The 16,836-nt window shown below is 56.2% G+C and overlaps 1 protein-coding gene across 3 annotated transcripts in view; it reads left to right on the top strand.

Annotated features, from left to right (window-relative positions):
- The first annotated feature begins 2,027 nt into the window (after window positions 1-2,027).
- The window catches only part of ARID3A (AT-rich interaction domain 3A), a 30,004-nt gene continuing 15,195 nt past the window's right edge, over window positions 2,028-16,836 (top strand). Inside the window, exons 1-4 of one of the 3 annotated variants that reach the window (XM_072977817.2) lie at window positions 2,028-2,404; window positions 4,140-4,270; window positions 6,754-7,845; window positions 10,121-10,433. In XM_072977817.2, the coding sequence (XP_072833918.2) occupies window positions 7,400-7,845; window positions 10,121-10,433 (759 nt within the window). In that variant the 5' untranslated portion in view covers window positions 2,028-2,404; window positions 4,140-4,270; window positions 6,754-7,399. Of the gene's footprint in view, window positions 2,405-3,820; window positions 3,929-4,139; window positions 4,271-6,753; window positions 7,846-10,120; window positions 10,434-16,836 lie in introns of those variants that run through there. The other 2 variants (XM_078378987.1, XM_072977816.2) reach the window with 2 other exon arrangements.

Raw genomic sequence — 16,836 nt, 5'->3', positions numbered from 1 at the left:
AGGGAGTCATGAGTTCAAATTCCCCCCTCTCAGGCAGGGCTCCAAGGTGACTTTGAGACAGAGCCAGGAAGGAAGGGGACCCATTAGCTCCATCGGGCAGTAACAGAAGGTATCTCTGCGCTACGTTTCGACAGTCACCGAAGAAAAAAGGACTGCATGACTTCCACAGAAAAGTTACAAAAGCTTTCCGGTTAAAAAAGGAAAGCAAAGCAGAGCAAACCGACCTTGCAATTTTTCTGAGTTGTTGCCTCACAAAGCAACTAAGAAGAGTTTGTGTCTATTATTTCAGAGCTGCTGTTGAACCGAGAAGCCCCTGCAAAGTAACTGCTGTGCTTCAGAAGTAACTATTTTGGTTATTTTTTTTTTATATTGACGGGCAAGTTAAAAGCTCTCCCAGTGTGATGGCCAGGGTGTTCGCCTGGAACCTGAGGGGTGGCGGGTTTTAATTCCAGCTCAGGCGGGAGCCATCCTGGGTCATGGCTTCTCAGCCTGTCCTACCTCGCAGGGTTGTGGTGGGAAGAAGTCGTCAGTTTTGTGCCAGAATTGTGAGAAGCAGGCTGAAAAAATACTCATTTTCCCCAGACTCTATGATGCCCTGTGGGGAAGAGTGTCCTGTATGGAGGCTGCCATGAACTCATTAGCGGTGGGTGACTAAATACTGTAATAAATAGGCATGTTTCTTTTTAAAGAATGGTAAGCATAGCAGTAAGTAATGACTCAGAGGGGTGTGACTTTTTAATTGCAATTAAATTTTAAAAGTTATCCTGCAAATTCTGTCTTGGGCCCAGCTGTCATCCACCCATACCCCTAGTTAAGCTTGCTTGGTGGGGTCCTGGGGACCCAATCCTGAGCTCATCCAGAAAAAAAAAGGAAAGAGGCAGGATTTGATTATTTTAAAAAGTCAAATAGGTAAGTAAATAAATACACTACATAATCTGCCTGCCACGTAGAGAGAGCAGAATGAGACCTCCCACGATTCATGTGATTATTGACTTGAATCTCAAGGTCTGACTGTGTTTTTCCCAAACCCGATTGATTTTGGGGCAGGGAGAGAGAGGGGAGTGCGTACCTGCACGTCTGAAAGCGAGGCCCCAGCAAACAGGCCATTTACTTGCTTGTAATAGTTGTGGTGGTTATTTTCAAAGATATTGTATGTGTGTGTGTGTCTGTGGTTTTGTGTAACTATTTTGCTTTTCCGGAAGCTGGCTTGTGAAACAAAGGGCAAATAAAGGCACTCCAAGGAGAATCTGCAGTCTCTTGAGCCAGGGTGGGGGGGAAAAAAAACACCCCGAGGGAAGGGAGGGCGCAGGCCAGAGGAGGGGAGGCCACCTTGGCCCGGGTGGGGTGGGAGCTCCAAAGTCAATGAGCCCCTGGCAAGCGCCCCCCCAACACACACACACACACACACACACACACACACACACACACACACACACAGAGTGTTCGGCTCCTCTGCCAGGGGGACCCGATCCGTAGGAACCCCGCCCCCCTCCTTCCCCGCCGCGGGGCCGCGCTCAGCCTCCAGAGCCGCCCCCCCAGCTCTCCCCGAGGTCGGCGCTTCCCCAGGACAGGTGGGGAGGGAGGGAGGGGGCAGGACCTCCAACTCCCATCAGCCCCGGCCCGCCCCCTGGCCAAGAAGAGCTCATGGGAGGTGTAGTCCGAGCCCTCAGGAAGAAGGCGACAGGGCCGCCGCCCTCCTCCTCCTCCGCGCGGCCGCCCAAGAGGCGAGGCTGCCGAGGGAGGCGCCCCGTCCCCGGCTCTAAAAGGTTTCCTCCGGCGCCCAAGAGCCCTGCGTCGCCCGGAAGCTGACGGCACCGGCCTGAGCGAAAACCCACGGCGGCGGGGCGGGGCGGGGCGATGGCTTGGGCGACGCCCCGCCCCTGCTCATTTCCCCCGCCCCGCCCACTCCCCCTCTCGCCCCGCCCCGCCCCGCCCCGTCCCTGATTCAGAGGAATGGAATTTGCATCTGATCACGCAGCGCGGCACCGCCCCGCCCCCTCCCCTCCCCGCCGTGCGCGCGCCCGCTCTCGTTCGCTCTCTTTCCGGGCTGGGCGGAGGCGCGCGCACGCACACGCCTCGGGCGGCCCGCGACAAGGAGGTGGCCACCGTCGTGCAGCTCCTGCCGCCGCGTTCAGCCAGAGGCGGGTCGCCTTGCGGGGAGATTGGAAGGGAAGGGAAGGGAAGGAAGGCTGCGCCCGAGGACCCCCCCCCCCAACGCGCCCGCGCCCAGAAAAGGGAAGGAACGAGAGTCGCCCCTTCGTCGCCTCCGCGGCCCGGGAGGAAGCGAGCGAGCGAGAGAGAAGGGGGGCCGGGGAGGGACGGAGGGAGGCCGGCCGGACAGACGGAGGGACGGACGGACGGACGGTGATGAGGCCGCCTCGCCCCCAACCCCGCGCCGGGCCAGGTAAGGGCGCCCCCCCTCCCCCCCTCCCCGGCCCTTTGGGGGGAGACCCCCCCGAGGCCTTTTCTCCCTCCCTGCCCCCCCCCGGCTAGCCCTGAACTTTGCCAGCGCCTGCGAAGGGGGGGGAGGTCCCTGCCCTGCTTGTGTGTGTTTTTTGTGGGGTCAATGGTTGCCCGGGGGGGGCGTCTTTCTCCTTCCTTCCCCCCACCCCTCCCCACCGGCGCTTGCGCCCTCTTGGAAGTAAAGCGGGGGGGGGAGGTAGGCTTGCTGGATTCCCCCCCTTAATTCCCCCTCCTGTTCCTGCCTCCCCTCGAGTCTTCCAACGCCCCCCTCCCGGGCCTCCTCTTGACCGCTTCCGAGCCCCCCCCCCGACGAGCGGGCGGGGTGTGTTTGTGTGTTTCTAGTTCTCTCCCCCCCCCCCCCGCGGTATCCCTCTTTCAAAACCGGGAGCCAACTTCCCTCCCCTCGACGCCCCCCCTTCTTCCTTGACAAATCTCCCCCTCCCCAGCCAGCCTTGGGGGGGGGCTGCCCTGCTCAGTTTCTCTAGGGCTGCCCCCCAACCCTCCTCTCCGCTGCCCCCCTATTCTTTTGTCCTCCCCTTTAAGGACCTGCCCCAACGGGGATGCCCCCCCAACACCTTTTTCCATCCTCTTAAGTTTTCTCCTTCTTCAAAGTATGTGGGCTGCAGGCTGGTTTCCTGCCTTGGTCTCTGCTCCCCCCCCCCCCCCGCACTGATCTGAACTGATCTCAGGGATCTTTTAATGCTGCTAAGATGATGGCACCCCCATCTCCTTGGGACGCTGCAAAGATGGAGCAGGTGGAAACCTCTCCCCCCCCCCCCCCGCTCGCTCAACACACACAGAGGCACCACCAGCCCTTCTGGAGTCTCTCTGCACAAGGGGGGGAGGGTGTCCCTTCTTTTCAAGGGTGGCCTTCCAGTTGTCTCCCTGAACCTTTTTCAGGTGGGGGGGGAGTGAGAAACAGGGCTGCCCCCTCCCTCCAACATGGCTTAGGGGGGGTGCTGTCTTGGCAGGGGGGGCTACCTCTTCCCCTTTCTAACCCCCCCCCAGCTCCCTCTGCCTCCCTCAGGGCTGCCTGAGACTTTTTAAGGGATTCTTAAAATAATTGCTGATGAAATCCATATCCCAAGCCAAGCCGAGCGGATGCCCTTCAGGCTCGTCTTTCACGCTTCGCTCTTTGGGGTGGGGGAACCTATTTTGGGGCCCCTCTCGACTGTGCAGGAGCAGTCTTGAGGGGGGTGTTTCTGGGTCTTGCAAACAGCAGCGAGGGGGGGGGGATGCCTCTTAGCAAGAGCTGCTTTGAACCCAGGGTCATGGGGTGTGTGTTTCGCTGAGGCTCAGGGTGGGGTGGGGGCTGCTGACGCTCCCCCACTGCACCACTTTCTCTTGCTCCTTCCCCGTCTTCCTTGAGAGTCAGACAGCGACAGCCCTCCGGACGTCATTGGACTCCAACTCCCATTCTCCCCCTCCAGGGCCAAGAAGCTGCCTGTGGTGGGTTAGACTTCGGGTAAGCCTCCTCTGGAAGGGGAACTGTGGTTGTGTCACAATCACTCCCTTCTTCAGGTTGGTGGGGGCTGATGGGTAACGGAGTCCAGCGCCACCGGGAGGCGCACATGGTGCCCCGGGGGGGGGATTAGAAGGAGAGGCTGCACCCTCCTCAGAATCGAACCTCCTGTGGTCTGTGCTGCAACTTCCTTTTCTATTTTTGTCGGCGGTAGGAAAGTAGTGGCGGGGTGTGGACGTGGCCCGTGGGGAGCGTGCAGGCGTCAGCGCGCACTGGCTTTGGATCCGAAAGTTTAGACCGGTCCGCCGTGGTGGCCGTTTTCGAAGCAGAAAACTTCTTTCAGAGGTTTTCCTCTTATTTTTCCCCTTTTTGGGGGGGACGGGGAAACTTTTCTGTGTTTACTACCGTGGTGTGGGTGCGCGCACTGGTTAGCCCACATCACAATGTCTCTGGAAGGGTGGCGGGTGGATCACAGCCCCAACCGTTGCATGTTTGCAGGCAGAACAGAAGAGAGATATTTTAAGTAAGATTGAGCTGCTCAGAACATTTTCAGCTCAGAACTTTTATTAGACAAGCCGAAAGCAAGTAAATGCTTGGCCTGGGCTTCTCCTTATTTATCAAGGTTGCAAAATATTGAGGATAATAATGATGATTATAACCAGTTTGCCTGAAACCTTCCAAAATGCATCTGCTGTGGCTTCATTTCCTTTCTCTCTCTTAAAATCAGGGCATTGGAGCCCAACCCCTGGCTCAAATTGGAAGTGACCTTTTAATCCACCTCAGGAACCAGAGGCTGCTGGCCTGTTGGCCAGAAAGACCTACCTTGAAAGGGGGGGGGGAACAAAACATGAGGTGGGGGGGAACCAGATTGTGAACACCTGGTGAATGGTTGTGCACCCAGGAAGGAAGGGTGTTTCCCACAAGCTGAAAAAGCGAGGTCTCCGTCCCCACTGATCTTACAGTGGGAAAAGTTCACGTTGTTCTGTGGGGCAGGAAGACAGCCGAGAGGCTCAGCAGCACCTCTGGGTCTGCGCAGAGCAGGATGCGCCGACTTTGCCCTGTCCTGGATCAGGCCCGAAAGAGCGCCTGATCCAGGAGTTTCCAAAGGGGAGTCCCTAAAAGCTGGGGGAGACGGAGGCGTCTCTCCTTGCCCCAGCTCCCCTTTCTCCCTGGCCTCCTTCCCCAAATCTTAGCTTCTGGGGGCAACTTCTCCTACCCCCACCCACCCCCGGAAAGGCCTGCTGGCTCCTTCGGCTCAGCTGACCGAGAGACTTCTGTAAAGTGCCCTTTGTCTCTCTGGCAGCCGCCTACGAGATCATTAAAGCATTAATGTCTCTGCTGTGGGGCCAGCGGCTTAGGTGGAGATGTGCGTGTCCCCCGTCCCCCCCCAGGAGGAGGGTACCCTGACGGCTCTCTCCACCTGGCTTCTTGGTGTCTTACGTTGACCCCCCCCCCCGTAATGCCTTGTCTGCAAAACAGGGGCTAAGATTGCCCACAGGGTGTGGAAGGAGCCCCCTCCCTTTAAGACACCCTCAGAAATTTCCACACTGGGTGTGTGATTAGAGATGAGGAAGAGAGGGGGAGGGACGGGTCTGGCTTTAGAGAGAGGAGCTCCCTACAGGTTCTTGAGAGCGCACTCTGCATATGCTCCGGATCCATCCTCGTGTTTTAGGGCAAGGAGGGGCGCTCGTGTGAAAGCTTTCTTTGGCTTCCCAGGCTGGCTTGTTGTTTTATTTTTATTACTATCATTTATTATTATTATTATTATTATTATTATTATTATTATTATTATTATTATTATTATTATTATTTGCACCCTCACATTGAAAGATTCAGGTGTTGCAGTAAGAATTAAGAGACTCCCAGAAAGTCTGAAATCCATGTCAAGAGCTCAGAGTTATTTGGGTGGTTTGTCCATTTTATGCCTAGCTGTTCGTGTGGGAGAGGGGATGAATTGCCACCCATCCACCCTGGGGAACAAGCCAATAAATCAGATCCTAGGGAATGATTGTTATCGCTGAGGAACCGATCCTTATCGAACAACTGAGAGAGAGAAAGGGAGACAAGAGAGGCTTAAGTCATTCCGAGGGTGTCTGGATTTTCTGATCTGTTTTATGGGATTAGGAACTTTCCAGATAGGGTGGGAACGCAGTTCCCATCATCCTCGAACGCTGACCCTGCTCCTGGGGCCGATGGGAAGTGGCGAGTTCCCCACCTCTAGAATAAACCTCCCTGTTTTTGGCCTGTGTGCTGGTGACTCTGTATTTCTGGGACCCCCCCCCCCCTTTTTTACTCTTCCCCATCTACATTCTTTCCCCCCCGCCCAATGGGACCGGGTTCAGATGGGGGGAGGCACATTGTGGCACCCATGCTCCCCTCCCTCCCTTTTGCATGCTACAGCCAATGGGAGGTCAGCACGCGTGGGTGCTTTGGGAAGAGGGCACCTGATTGGCTCTCGGTCCCTCTGATGTCACGGGGGTTCCGCCAAGCGGCTCGGTGGGTGGGTGTTCCATGGCAGTTGTGCGGCAGGGGGGGAGAAAGAAGGGGTGACTCCGTCTTGTTCTCTGAGGTGGGTCAAGGGGGGTTCATTTACAAGGAAAGTCCTCCTCCAGGACCAAGTGTGGCCAGAACCTCCGCTGTAAATTTGTGGGGACCCCTCAGCTCTGTGGCCTGTGGTTCAGTGGGAGGAAGGGTGCCCCCCCAATTGCGTGGTCTGCCCAGGGGTGCTTTCCCCCCCCTGTGGTGTAAATCCTGGGGCTGGGGGGGAAGCTTCCTTCTGGTCGGGGTCCCCCTGGTGCTCACGGTCCTCCCTTCTTTTCTCTCGACAGGACTTGCTCTGAGATCTAGATGAGGGAGAGGGAGCCGGCCACCAGCAGCGCCCGAGGTCCCCCCCACGACGCCCTTGGATGGGAAGAGATCCAGACGGCTCGCAGGATCGGGTGGCGCCCTCCCTTCGGGGCGGGACGAAGTGGCACGGGGTGTGCAGAACAGGCCGCGTGGCGCTGCGGGACCACGGCTGACCAGTCGGGCCCGAGGTGGCCTCTGGAACGACCTTTTTCCCTCTCTGTGTGTTTTTAAGCTATTTGGAAGCGCTTTGCCTTCGGGCCCAAGAGAGCCGCCCCAGGGGAGAACGGCCGCCGGGGGGACTCCAGAGGGGCGCCCGGGCGCCCTAGCGCTCTGTGTGGCTCCTGTCCTTGCGGGGGCCCCGTCGGAGAGGCGAGGCAGGAGGTGGCAGCCTTGGGATCCTCTGAGCCAGGTCGGTCCGCCCCCTTCCTGCCTAAGACCATTGCCCTCCCCCGGACGGCTGGGGCGGAGAGCCCCCCGCCGGCGTCCCCCACGGAGCTGACCCTGGCTGAGCGCTGCCCGGCAGCCCCCCCTCGAGACGCAGGCCCCGCCCCTCCTTCGGAGCCCGGCTCCACCCCCCGGGGCCTGCCGCCTGCCTTGGCCCGGGGGCCGCCCCCTGCAGGCCGGGCCATGAAGCTGCAGGCGGTGATGGAGAACCTGCAGCGCCAGCAGCGGGCCCGGCTGCAGCAGCAGCAGCAGCAGCAAGAGCAGCAGCCGCCGGAGCCTCCACTGGCGGCTCACCAGGCTGCCGGGCCACTGGGCTCGGGGGGGCCCGCATTGCCCCACGGCCGGGGGCAGGAGCCTCCCCCCACCGAGGAAGCTGGGGAGCCCGAGAGCGCCCAGATCCAGAGGGCCCAGATGGCTGCCTTGGCCGCGATGCGGGCCGCGGCCGCCGGCCTCAGCCAGTCGTCCAGCCCAGTGATGTCGGAGGAAGAGGAGCAGGAGGAAGAGGAGGAGGACGAGGAGAGCCGGTCCTCAGGTGGTGAAGACGGGGAGCCTGGAGGAGGCGTGGAGGAGGAGGAGGAGGAGGAAGAGCGTGGCCCCTACCTGCGGGAGATGGGCTCGGAAAGCGAAATGTAAGTCGTAGCAGAAGGTCTGTGCGAGCGAGGGGAACATGACAGGTCTCCCAGGCGTTCGCCAGGCTTTCCCCACCCCTTCCGGCCTCCTCTGCAGGGTTGTCAAGAAGACAAGATGGTTGAGCAGAGGGCAAGAGCTGTACACACCAGCCCGGACTCCTTGGAGGAGAGCGTGTGTGTGGAGATATAGAATGCAGAAACAGAACGGGGCTCTGTCGCCCAGAGGGATTCCCCCTTCCTGTGGGGGGTGGATTTGGCACCGAAGCCCCTTCCTCCTTCTCTCGCCCTGGAGCCAAGGGCTGCTCTCTCGTGGCTTTGGGTGACACCATGGGTGGGGGCAGACAGCTCTGCCGGTTAGTTTCCCACAGCAGAAGAAACCAGGAGTCCGTTGGTGCCGAAAAACTCACAGGGTTGGGAGACTAGGCATCCTAAAATCGCATTGGCCTTTTTTGCAGCTGCGTCGCCCTCTTGGCTCACGTTCAGCTGGTGATCTACAGCCACTTCCAAAATTTTGTTCCTCTGCTGTGCTTCTCTTAGGAGTCAGCAAACTGAAAGAATAAGATTAAAAAAAAAAAACGAATAAGGAGAACTGTTTTGCAGTGTGAAAAAAATCTGCTAGGAAAAAGGCAGGATTGTGGCAAGTTAAAAGGAGGAGGAAAAACAGAGAGAGGAGCTTCTTCTCTGGTCCAACCTGCTCTTTCTTTCTCACATTCCCGAGAGCCAGCCTTTTTCTCTGCCGGGCATCCCCACCCCCTCCCTGCCTCCTCCTTCCCCTTGGGATGTTGTTTTGAAGGGGGGGGGTCAGGAGACAATAAAACAGGAATTTTTAACAGCCAAACCAGGCTGACCAGTTTTCAGTGCCTGGAGCTTTTTGATTAAGTTTCTGAGCCCACTTTGAAATTTTCCGAGTGGTGATTTTCTAGCAGGGGAGGGAGAGGAGGGGAAGAGAGACTGGGCCCTGGATCCCTCCCTCCACCTTTCTGCCTAGCTTGGAAAGTTTCTCTGAAAAAGGAATTGGTTATATTTTCAAGGCCCCATAAGGTTGTTATCCCTAAAGGTGCAACCAGACCTTGATTCCCACCCCCTGTATTGTTTGCTTTCTTATGAGTGTTTTTTTTTGGGGGGGGGGAGAAACACTTCATTTTCTTTCTTCTCAAAAGTAGCTGAAATAGTTATTTTTTGTTGTTGTGCCTTTTGAAGGAGGGAAAAAAGAAACCACACCAAACTCAGATATTTCTCCCCGGCTCTCTGAGGCAGGTGGGCGAATCCTCTCCCATTTCATTGAGGCTGGCCCCCTCTCTAAAAAAGGAACTAAAAAGTTACGCTTGATGTTGAAAAAAGAAGAAAAAAGGTGACATTTTGTTCCAGGAAGTGATACAGCCATAACGTAATTCATGACGTTAAATGTTCTTGATTGAGAAACCATGATTAGCTGCTGTGTTCCCAGTTTTTCCCAACACACATGCACACCCCCCCCAAGTGGTGTGACTCCCAGGAACTTGGTGCTGCTTACTTCTGAGTAGACATGCCTCAGTTTTCCCCTGTGACTCAGAGAGTTGGGGGGGTAAAGGGGAGTCTCTTCCACCACCAAAGCAAAACAGGCCATGGGCCGGCGCAGGACTTTCCCCCTAAAACAAGGAATAATCTTGAGCCCGAGATTCGCCAGGCGCAATTTCCTGGCTTCTGTCTGGTTGTAAATTAACATATGTTCTGGAGGGGGAGTCTGTTTAATCCAGGAGGGATGTGGTTGTTTTTCGGGGGGGGGGAGTTAAAGGAGGTTTAAAGATTTAAGGCAGTCCAGCGTTATCCCTGGATTGCAGAGGAATGGGGTGGGCGGAGGGGGGGGTTGGCTGTTCGCTGTGGGAAGATCTGCCAAGATTTCCCTTCTTGTGTGTCTGGTTGGAAGGGGCAAGTCTCTCGCAGCCTTTACCCCCAGTGCTGGAAACAGGGTCCAAGGGCAGTGCGGAGTAGTGGTGAAAGTGCTGGATTGGGCCCTGGGAGATCTGGGTTCGACCTGAGCCTCAGGCCTCAGCAGGTGACCTCTCTCCCTTTGAGCCTGGCCTACCTCACAGGGTCGGCTGTTGTTATCATTACAGCAGCCGACAAAGGAGCGATTCCCCCAAATGTCCTGTCTTTACCAGCCCTGCTCAGCTCTTGCAGACACAGAAGTTGTGGTTTCTTTGAAGGAGTTTCTCCATCTTGTATGGGGGTTTCATTTCAGGCACTCATGCCATGGTGCTTGTCTTCCTCCCTCCCTCCCTCCCTCCCCCCCCAGGAAGGGCAGATGGGACGAGGAAGACTTTGAGGACGACCTGGGCGAGGAAGACGAGGAGGAAGAGGAAGACTACGAAGAGGAGGACGAGATGGGGGAGGAAGGGCCCGGTCTTGGGGAGGCAGCTCGCTCCAGCCCAGACCCCGCTCTTCTCCGCAAGCATCCGGGTCCTCAGCAGTACCGAAGGGAGCCCCTGAGGCTCCCGGGGGCCCCCGAGCGGCTCTCTTCCGGGGCCACAGCCCCTCCAGGCCTCTCCCAGTTGCCACCTCAGGTCCTCGATCACGGAGACTGGACGTACGAGGAGCAGTTCAAGCAGGTAAGGTGACCCTCTTCCTGCGCCGAGAGCGGGCGCTTGGGAGAGCCCATTGGCCCCTCGGGGTCCCCGCCTGACTGCTCGAGTGAGTGGCCCCCAGGGCCCTTTTCATTGGGGAGACAGTGAACCCAGGTGGGGGTCCCCAGCCTCACCCTTCGGCTGGCGTTGTGCAGGCTGCAGGATCAGGCCAGGTTTTAAAAGCCGTGTCTGCTGCTGCTTCTAAGGAGGGGGTCCATCGAGGTCTTCTGTCTCACCCCAAACTCCAGCCCGTCAGCCCCAAGGTTTCTTGCCAAGTGATCTGGTCAGGTGGCTAGTTTCACAAGAGACGGCCGCCTCCAGCCACTCAGATGTCATTTGTGCTTTTAATGTTAAAATGAACGGGAGGGATGTCCGTTGCCCGCCCTCGGCCGCTTTCCTGTGGGGCGGCAGGATCTTAGCCCCAGACCCTTGCCGCCTCAACTGCAATGATGCCCCTTGAACTGGTTTTTGTGGAGTTTGTGTTTCCAAGTGCCGGGAGAAAGAAATCAGGGGAACTCAAGATTTTCTTCACACAGGGCCCACACTTTTTGACGTTTATTTTTTACGGGGGGGGGGGGGGGAGGCTGCATTCACACACCATGTTTGGAAAAGATGATATTGCCATATGAATATCTCTCCTGGCCACGTGGACAAAGAAAACCACAGATTCTCATTTCTGGCCTCTCCCGCTTTGGGCTGGGCATGACTTGGAAAAGAAAGTAGGGACAAACCATGGTTTGGGCTTCAGACGTAACAACAAACTGGTGTTTGTGAAGCAACTGTGAGCCGTGGCTTCGAATTATGTGACTTAGGGTTTGTTGTTGGCTTATTGTTACTTATTTATTTAAAGCATATAGACGCCGCCTTTCTCCTAAAGGAAAACTTGTGTCCCGTTGCTTTCTAACGTTTCCTTAATCCGTTTTAGTTTTCAAAAAAGTGGAGCTCTGCTTTATTATGATTTTTCTTTACTGGCTAGGGAGGGAGGGAGGGAGAGGAGAAGACAGGATGTGGGTCTCGGAGAAGAAGCAAAATAAGTTCGGAGTAAAGGGAAGATGGAAAGAAGGGAACTTTATTATTTAAAAAAATAGATAAAAAGCCTGAATTTTTCCATTTGAGATTGAGTGGCGTCAAGGTCTGAGGAAGACCAGTCCTGTCCAGTCCAGAAATATTTTTGCCCCCAGGGGCCGAAGCGGCCGGCACCAGCTAGCCCGGCTGGCTGCAAAAGCTGGCTGCCGAGGCCCCTTCGGGTCCCACTTTGCCTCCCCTTCGGAGTGGAAGGGGCTGGGGAAAAAAGGGAGAGAGAAGGCTGGAAGGAGCACAGGGTTCCGTGGGCAGCCAAATGCTTTTACTTTTTAATTTTTAACCGTCTTTTATAGATGTTAGAATAACCTTGGAAGCTTGAGCAGAGTCAAATAACACCTGAGGGGCTTCTTTCCTTTTTTTTTCCTGGGAAAGCTTAACGTTGCCGGTCCTGCTCAACACTCTTGGAACAACGCAAGGCTGGGTTTGTTGGCTCCGTAACCGCAAGAGGTCCTCCCCAGGGCCGTTTACGAGGGTGGAGGAGAATTTTTGACGAGCCCGTTTTAAAGTTTACTGAGGGGATGCTTTGTTTAAAAGTCCATCCGGGAAAGCATTTGGGGGCATCTCCTTCAAACAAGGTGATTGGGAGGGGTTGCAAAAAAAAAAAGTGAGGCTTGTTGTTCTGTGGGGCTGTTGCTGAGACAGAATGTTATGGTCTGGAGGGAAAATCTTATATTTTTCTAGTTTGCTGGAACACACACACATATCCTTATGCAAGTTTGTGTGTGTGTGTGTGTGTGTGTGAGAGAGAGAGAGAGAGAGAGAGAGAATGGGGTTCGTCCTCCCCCATTTATTTTCATGGCTGCTGTTGTCTCTCTGCTTGTGGATGATGGTGTTTCAGGGCACATGGCCTCCCAGCTGTGTGTCTGCGTCTTTTGCAAACAGTCCAATGTGTAAAAATATTTCTGTCCCCCACCACACCAGTTTTTAACACAGACAAACACCCTCCAGACACACACACACCACACCGACACCTCCCCCTCCTTCGCCCCTTGGTGGGTCTGGACAAGTCATTGGATCCAAAAAGCCTGAAAGCTATCAAACGGAAGGCGCCCCCACAACCCCCTCCTCCTTGGTCGGCCTTCCTCCCTGGATGCCTTTGATGTCTCCGTTGTAAATACATGGAGAAATGGGGGGGGGGGGAGACCCTTCCCAACCCTTGATCGCTTTTTAGGAGGGGAATGTGCATGTTATTCCCTCTCTTCCCTGCTTTTCCCTGACCTTTTCTGAATCTGCGTTGTGGAATATTTCTTCTAGATGGCCGCTTCTCTCCCTTGGACTCTCTTTTGGGGGGAGAGGTCAGTCATATGTCCAAAAATATATATAAAATTCTTTCTAAAATTAGAGTAGAGAAACTGCCTCCCTATCCCACCCCCCACCCCCACACATGCGCTGGACAAACACTCTCTGAGATGACACTGGTTTTTAGTTTAGGGCTGCCAGGAGGCTTCCCATGAGGTCTCTGGAAGAGTCCCCCGGGTCAAAAGAGTCAGAAGGGATGATGGGGTCACCGAGCCCCGTTTTGGCTCTGCTGGCGAGGAGGCTGGAGGCGCCACATTGCTGCCTTATTCGGAGTGTCCCTGTTGATTGGACGGCTGGATCCTTCCCATTGGGTCACTCATGCTGGCTGCGTGGCCTTGGCGTAGCAAAATTCCTCTCCTTTGGAGGATCCCTACCCATGGCATCTCTGCCGGGTTCCCTGGTCTTGGCTGGCTGGGAAGTCTAACCCCTCCAGTGGGCAGAAGGAGATGCTTCCTTCCAAACGACCCCATACATGCCCCTTTTCCCAGCCTGCGTGTGGCCACGTGTGGCCTTCTTCCCGCTCTTGAAACCTAGGGCGGGCTCCCTCTCCTCAGAAACACACAGACCCTTCCGAAAAATGGAAAGTAGCTTGTGTCCTATAAGGAGCCACGTAGCTGTTTCTGGTGTCAGTGGAACAGGAAGCTTAGCCATATTCCTGGCGACCCTCTTGCATTGTTTCCCTCCCTCCTGGGGCACAGATCAAGGTCTCTGCTTCCATTCTCAGACCTTCCTTCCTTTCCTTCGCACACCCCACGGCCCCCAAATCTGCTGTGCGTCCCCCCCTCCCAGCCCTCTCCAGCAAAGGGAACCTTTGGGCAGAAGAGAAATAAAAGCAAACGAGTGAATGCTACAAACCCTCGGCTTTTATGGTGAAGCCACCTAACATGGCTGACTTTCGGGGAAACTTCTCTCTCAATCTCTCTCGCTCAAGCTTTAATGCCCTGAAGCTCCGGACGGCTCCTTCTTTTCCCCCCCACCTCCCACGTGGGAAAGGAAGAAAACAGCCCTTTCACGTCTGGTCTCCCTGCAGGCACTGAAGCCGCTGGTGAGCATTCCGTGACTTCTCTCCTCCCCCCCCCCCCAGGTTGCAGCGATCGGTTTGGTGTCTCTGTTTCTACTTCTGTGCCGCTCTGTAGTGCTTGGAGGACCGGACGATTTGCAAGATAGTGATGCCAAGGACTTCTTAGCCGCCCCTCCCTCCTGTGAGGTGGGGCCCGGTTAGGCTCGCCCACCCCAGGCAGCAACCAAATAAATACCTGGGCAGTTGTGGGGGGGGGTTGTGTTTTGCCTTTAGGAGGGATTTTGGATTGCTTCTCTCCATTAGCTTATAGGGATTTCCCTCTCCTCCTCTCCCCCCCCCCTTCGTTCTCTTGCGTCTTGCTTGCCACCTGCCCTCGGAGGAGCCTCCTCCCCCCCGCACGGGCGAAGAGGTCACTGCTGGCAGGCCTTCTCTGCCGGGACCGCTTGGCAGGCCGCCTCCTGGGGATCCTCTGGGCCTGTCTTGTTTACATTCCTGGGCTCCCTTCTCCTCCTTCCCTTTCCCGGGCGGGCGGCCTCCTCCCTTCTCCCTCCTCCTCCTGCTGGCCGGGGAGAGCGCCTTCGCCAAGGCGGGTCCAGGTCGGCTGGAGCGGGGCCAGTGGGGAGCTCCCCTGGCGGAGGCGAGGCGGGCGGGGGCCGGAGGCTTGGCTGAGCAAACCGCTGGCCGGGATCCAAAGGCCAGCATGCCTTCCCTCCCTCTGACATCTGTCAGGAAGGGCTTTCCTGGCGCAAGCCAGCCCAGGGTGTTCTCCCCCCCCCCCCGTAGGCGAAAAGCAGGGCGGGTCCTGGTTCAGAGCAGATGGGGTTTGTTTTGGAAATGTTTCCCTCCCCCTCCCCAGAAAGAAAAGAAAGGGGAGGCCACCGAGCACGAATTGAGGCATGCCTGCCGGCACACTAGCGGTCAGTTGTCGGTTTCAGCCAGGAGGGAAGAGGGGCTTCCTCGTAGGTAAGGGACCCGGTGAGCCCTCCCTTCACAGGCCATGGCCAGCTCCCTCTAGGCAGTCCGTGCAGGGGGGGCATCGCTGGGTGTCCCTACTGGGGAGCGGTTTTGAAATGGAGCCCTCGCAGGATAGGGCTCCAGAAGGAGATTTGGGTGCGGAAGGGGGTGTGTATGCCTGGGGACACCCGTTGGATCCTCCCCTTGTCAACAGCTAAATAATCCTGAGGTCAGGAGGCCGTTCGGCTGTGGCTGTGCTCCTCCACACGGCTTCTCCAGCAGGTTAAGGTTTGGGAAAGGTGGGGCTGGGTTCAAATCAGGCCCATAAACCTTCTGAGTATAAGAGCTGGGAGGGGGAATCACAGCATTTTAATCTATACCTCCCCGGTGGCCAGAGGCTTCCTGGCACTCTGGCTCGAACACATTTTTTCCTCCTAAGGACACAATGTTGAATTCCGAATTCGGAAGGTGGCCACAGGGGACCCCTTAGGAAGCCACCTCCCCCGTTGTGGGGGTTGGTTGCAAAGCTGGAGGGAAGACACCCCCCCAAAAAAACCCCTCTGTTCCTCACTCCGACCGGTTATGGTCCTTGCGCCTTCCGCCTCTTTTTATTTGAGGAGGCTGGCAGCATTTCCGTTGCTTTGTGATGGGCTGTGTTCCTCCCCCCTCCTGCCCACCCACCCCCGTTCTTCTAGTCTTGTAAAAAGGGAAAGAAAAAAAAGAAAAGAAAAAGGAATTTATGGAAGTGTCTAGACTTTGTTTATCAGGGACTGCTCTCTGGGCTAAGGGCCCCTTCGCTGCGATGCACCCTCTCCCCTCCCTTCCTCCATTTAATGGGGGGGGGTTTTGGCCCAGCAAGTGACTGGACCATCATTTCCGAAAAGGGGGCTATGCCTTGTATAGGAGCCATTTCTGCAAGACCTCTGAAGGTCCCCGGAATCTTGAATCAACTTGCTGCGGAAGAGATCTGTGTGAGCCTGGAAGCTTGTGTCACGGATGGTTTTGGTGGCTGCTGAGGGCTGTTTTGACCCGAGAGGCCGTTCCTTCGCCTCTCCGCGCTGCTTTCGGTTCTGGGGTGGCCACTGTGCACGGGACCCAGGTGGCCACGAAGGGTTTTCTTTGCTTGTTTGTAATCTCTCTAAAGGATGCAACGTGGCTTACACAGTATTAAACAAAGTTGAAGACCAAATGATGAATGATTACAATATTAAAAAGCATATCCTATTAAAACTCAGAATAAGAACCCTATTAAAAATGTAAGTTCAGTCAGATGAAGTGTTTGATGTGTCTGGAGGAAGGGCCGAAGGGAGCTGAACCTGGCGCAACCAGAAAAGGAACAAAGGGAGCTGTATTTCCCACACACGCATACACACACACACACACATATACACACACACCATAATACTCTCCTAAGTGCAGTGTTTGCTCAGCAAATTAAAAGGGAAAAAAATGAGAAGTAGCCTGTGATCGCTGATGAGAGACAGAATTCAGGGCTGGGTCATAAATAGCATGACTTTGTCTCGAAAGTGGCCGGCTTTTGGTTTCTGCAGCTGGCGGGGCAGGAACGGCTTTTTGGGGCTGCCCAGCTTGTTGGGTGGGTGGGGTGTATCCCAAATGGCCCCCAGTGGATCCCACAAATGGTTTATGGGGCAAGGATAGGTGGGTTGTGTTTTGTTTTACATTCGAAGAGTGAGAGGAGAGCCCCGTCGGAGGCCACGCCGGGTGCTCGCTGAGGCCACGTGAGGCCGCGGAGACCCAAACCCCTCCTTGCCATCGTCCCCCTCCTCCCTGATCGTGGCCCTGGCCGAAGGAGGGGGAAAGGGGGATGTGTCCTGAGGGAGCGCAAGCTGTATCTGCGCCCTCCCCGGGGCCTGGCCGAGAGGGGGGGATATGCACGGGCGCTGCGTAATGGCTCCCGGGAGGGTCCCTTGACTTTCTTTTGAAATATTGATCTGGGCTTTCTCTGCATTAGCTGCCCGAGAAGATAATCTTCGCCCCTTGCTGGTGGGTGCGCGTGCGTGCGTTGGGGGG

Source organism: Pogona vitticeps, chromosome 7, assembly GCF_051106095.1.
Source record: "Pogona vitticeps strain Pit_001003342236 chromosome 7, PviZW2.1, whole genome shotgun sequence".
Taxonomy (NCBI): domain Eukaryota; kingdom Metazoa; phylum Chordata; class Lepidosauria; order Squamata; family Agamidae; genus Pogona; species Pogona vitticeps.
Note: the sequence above shows the minus strand (reverse complement) of the source record. Positions and strands in the feature narration are given on the sequence as shown.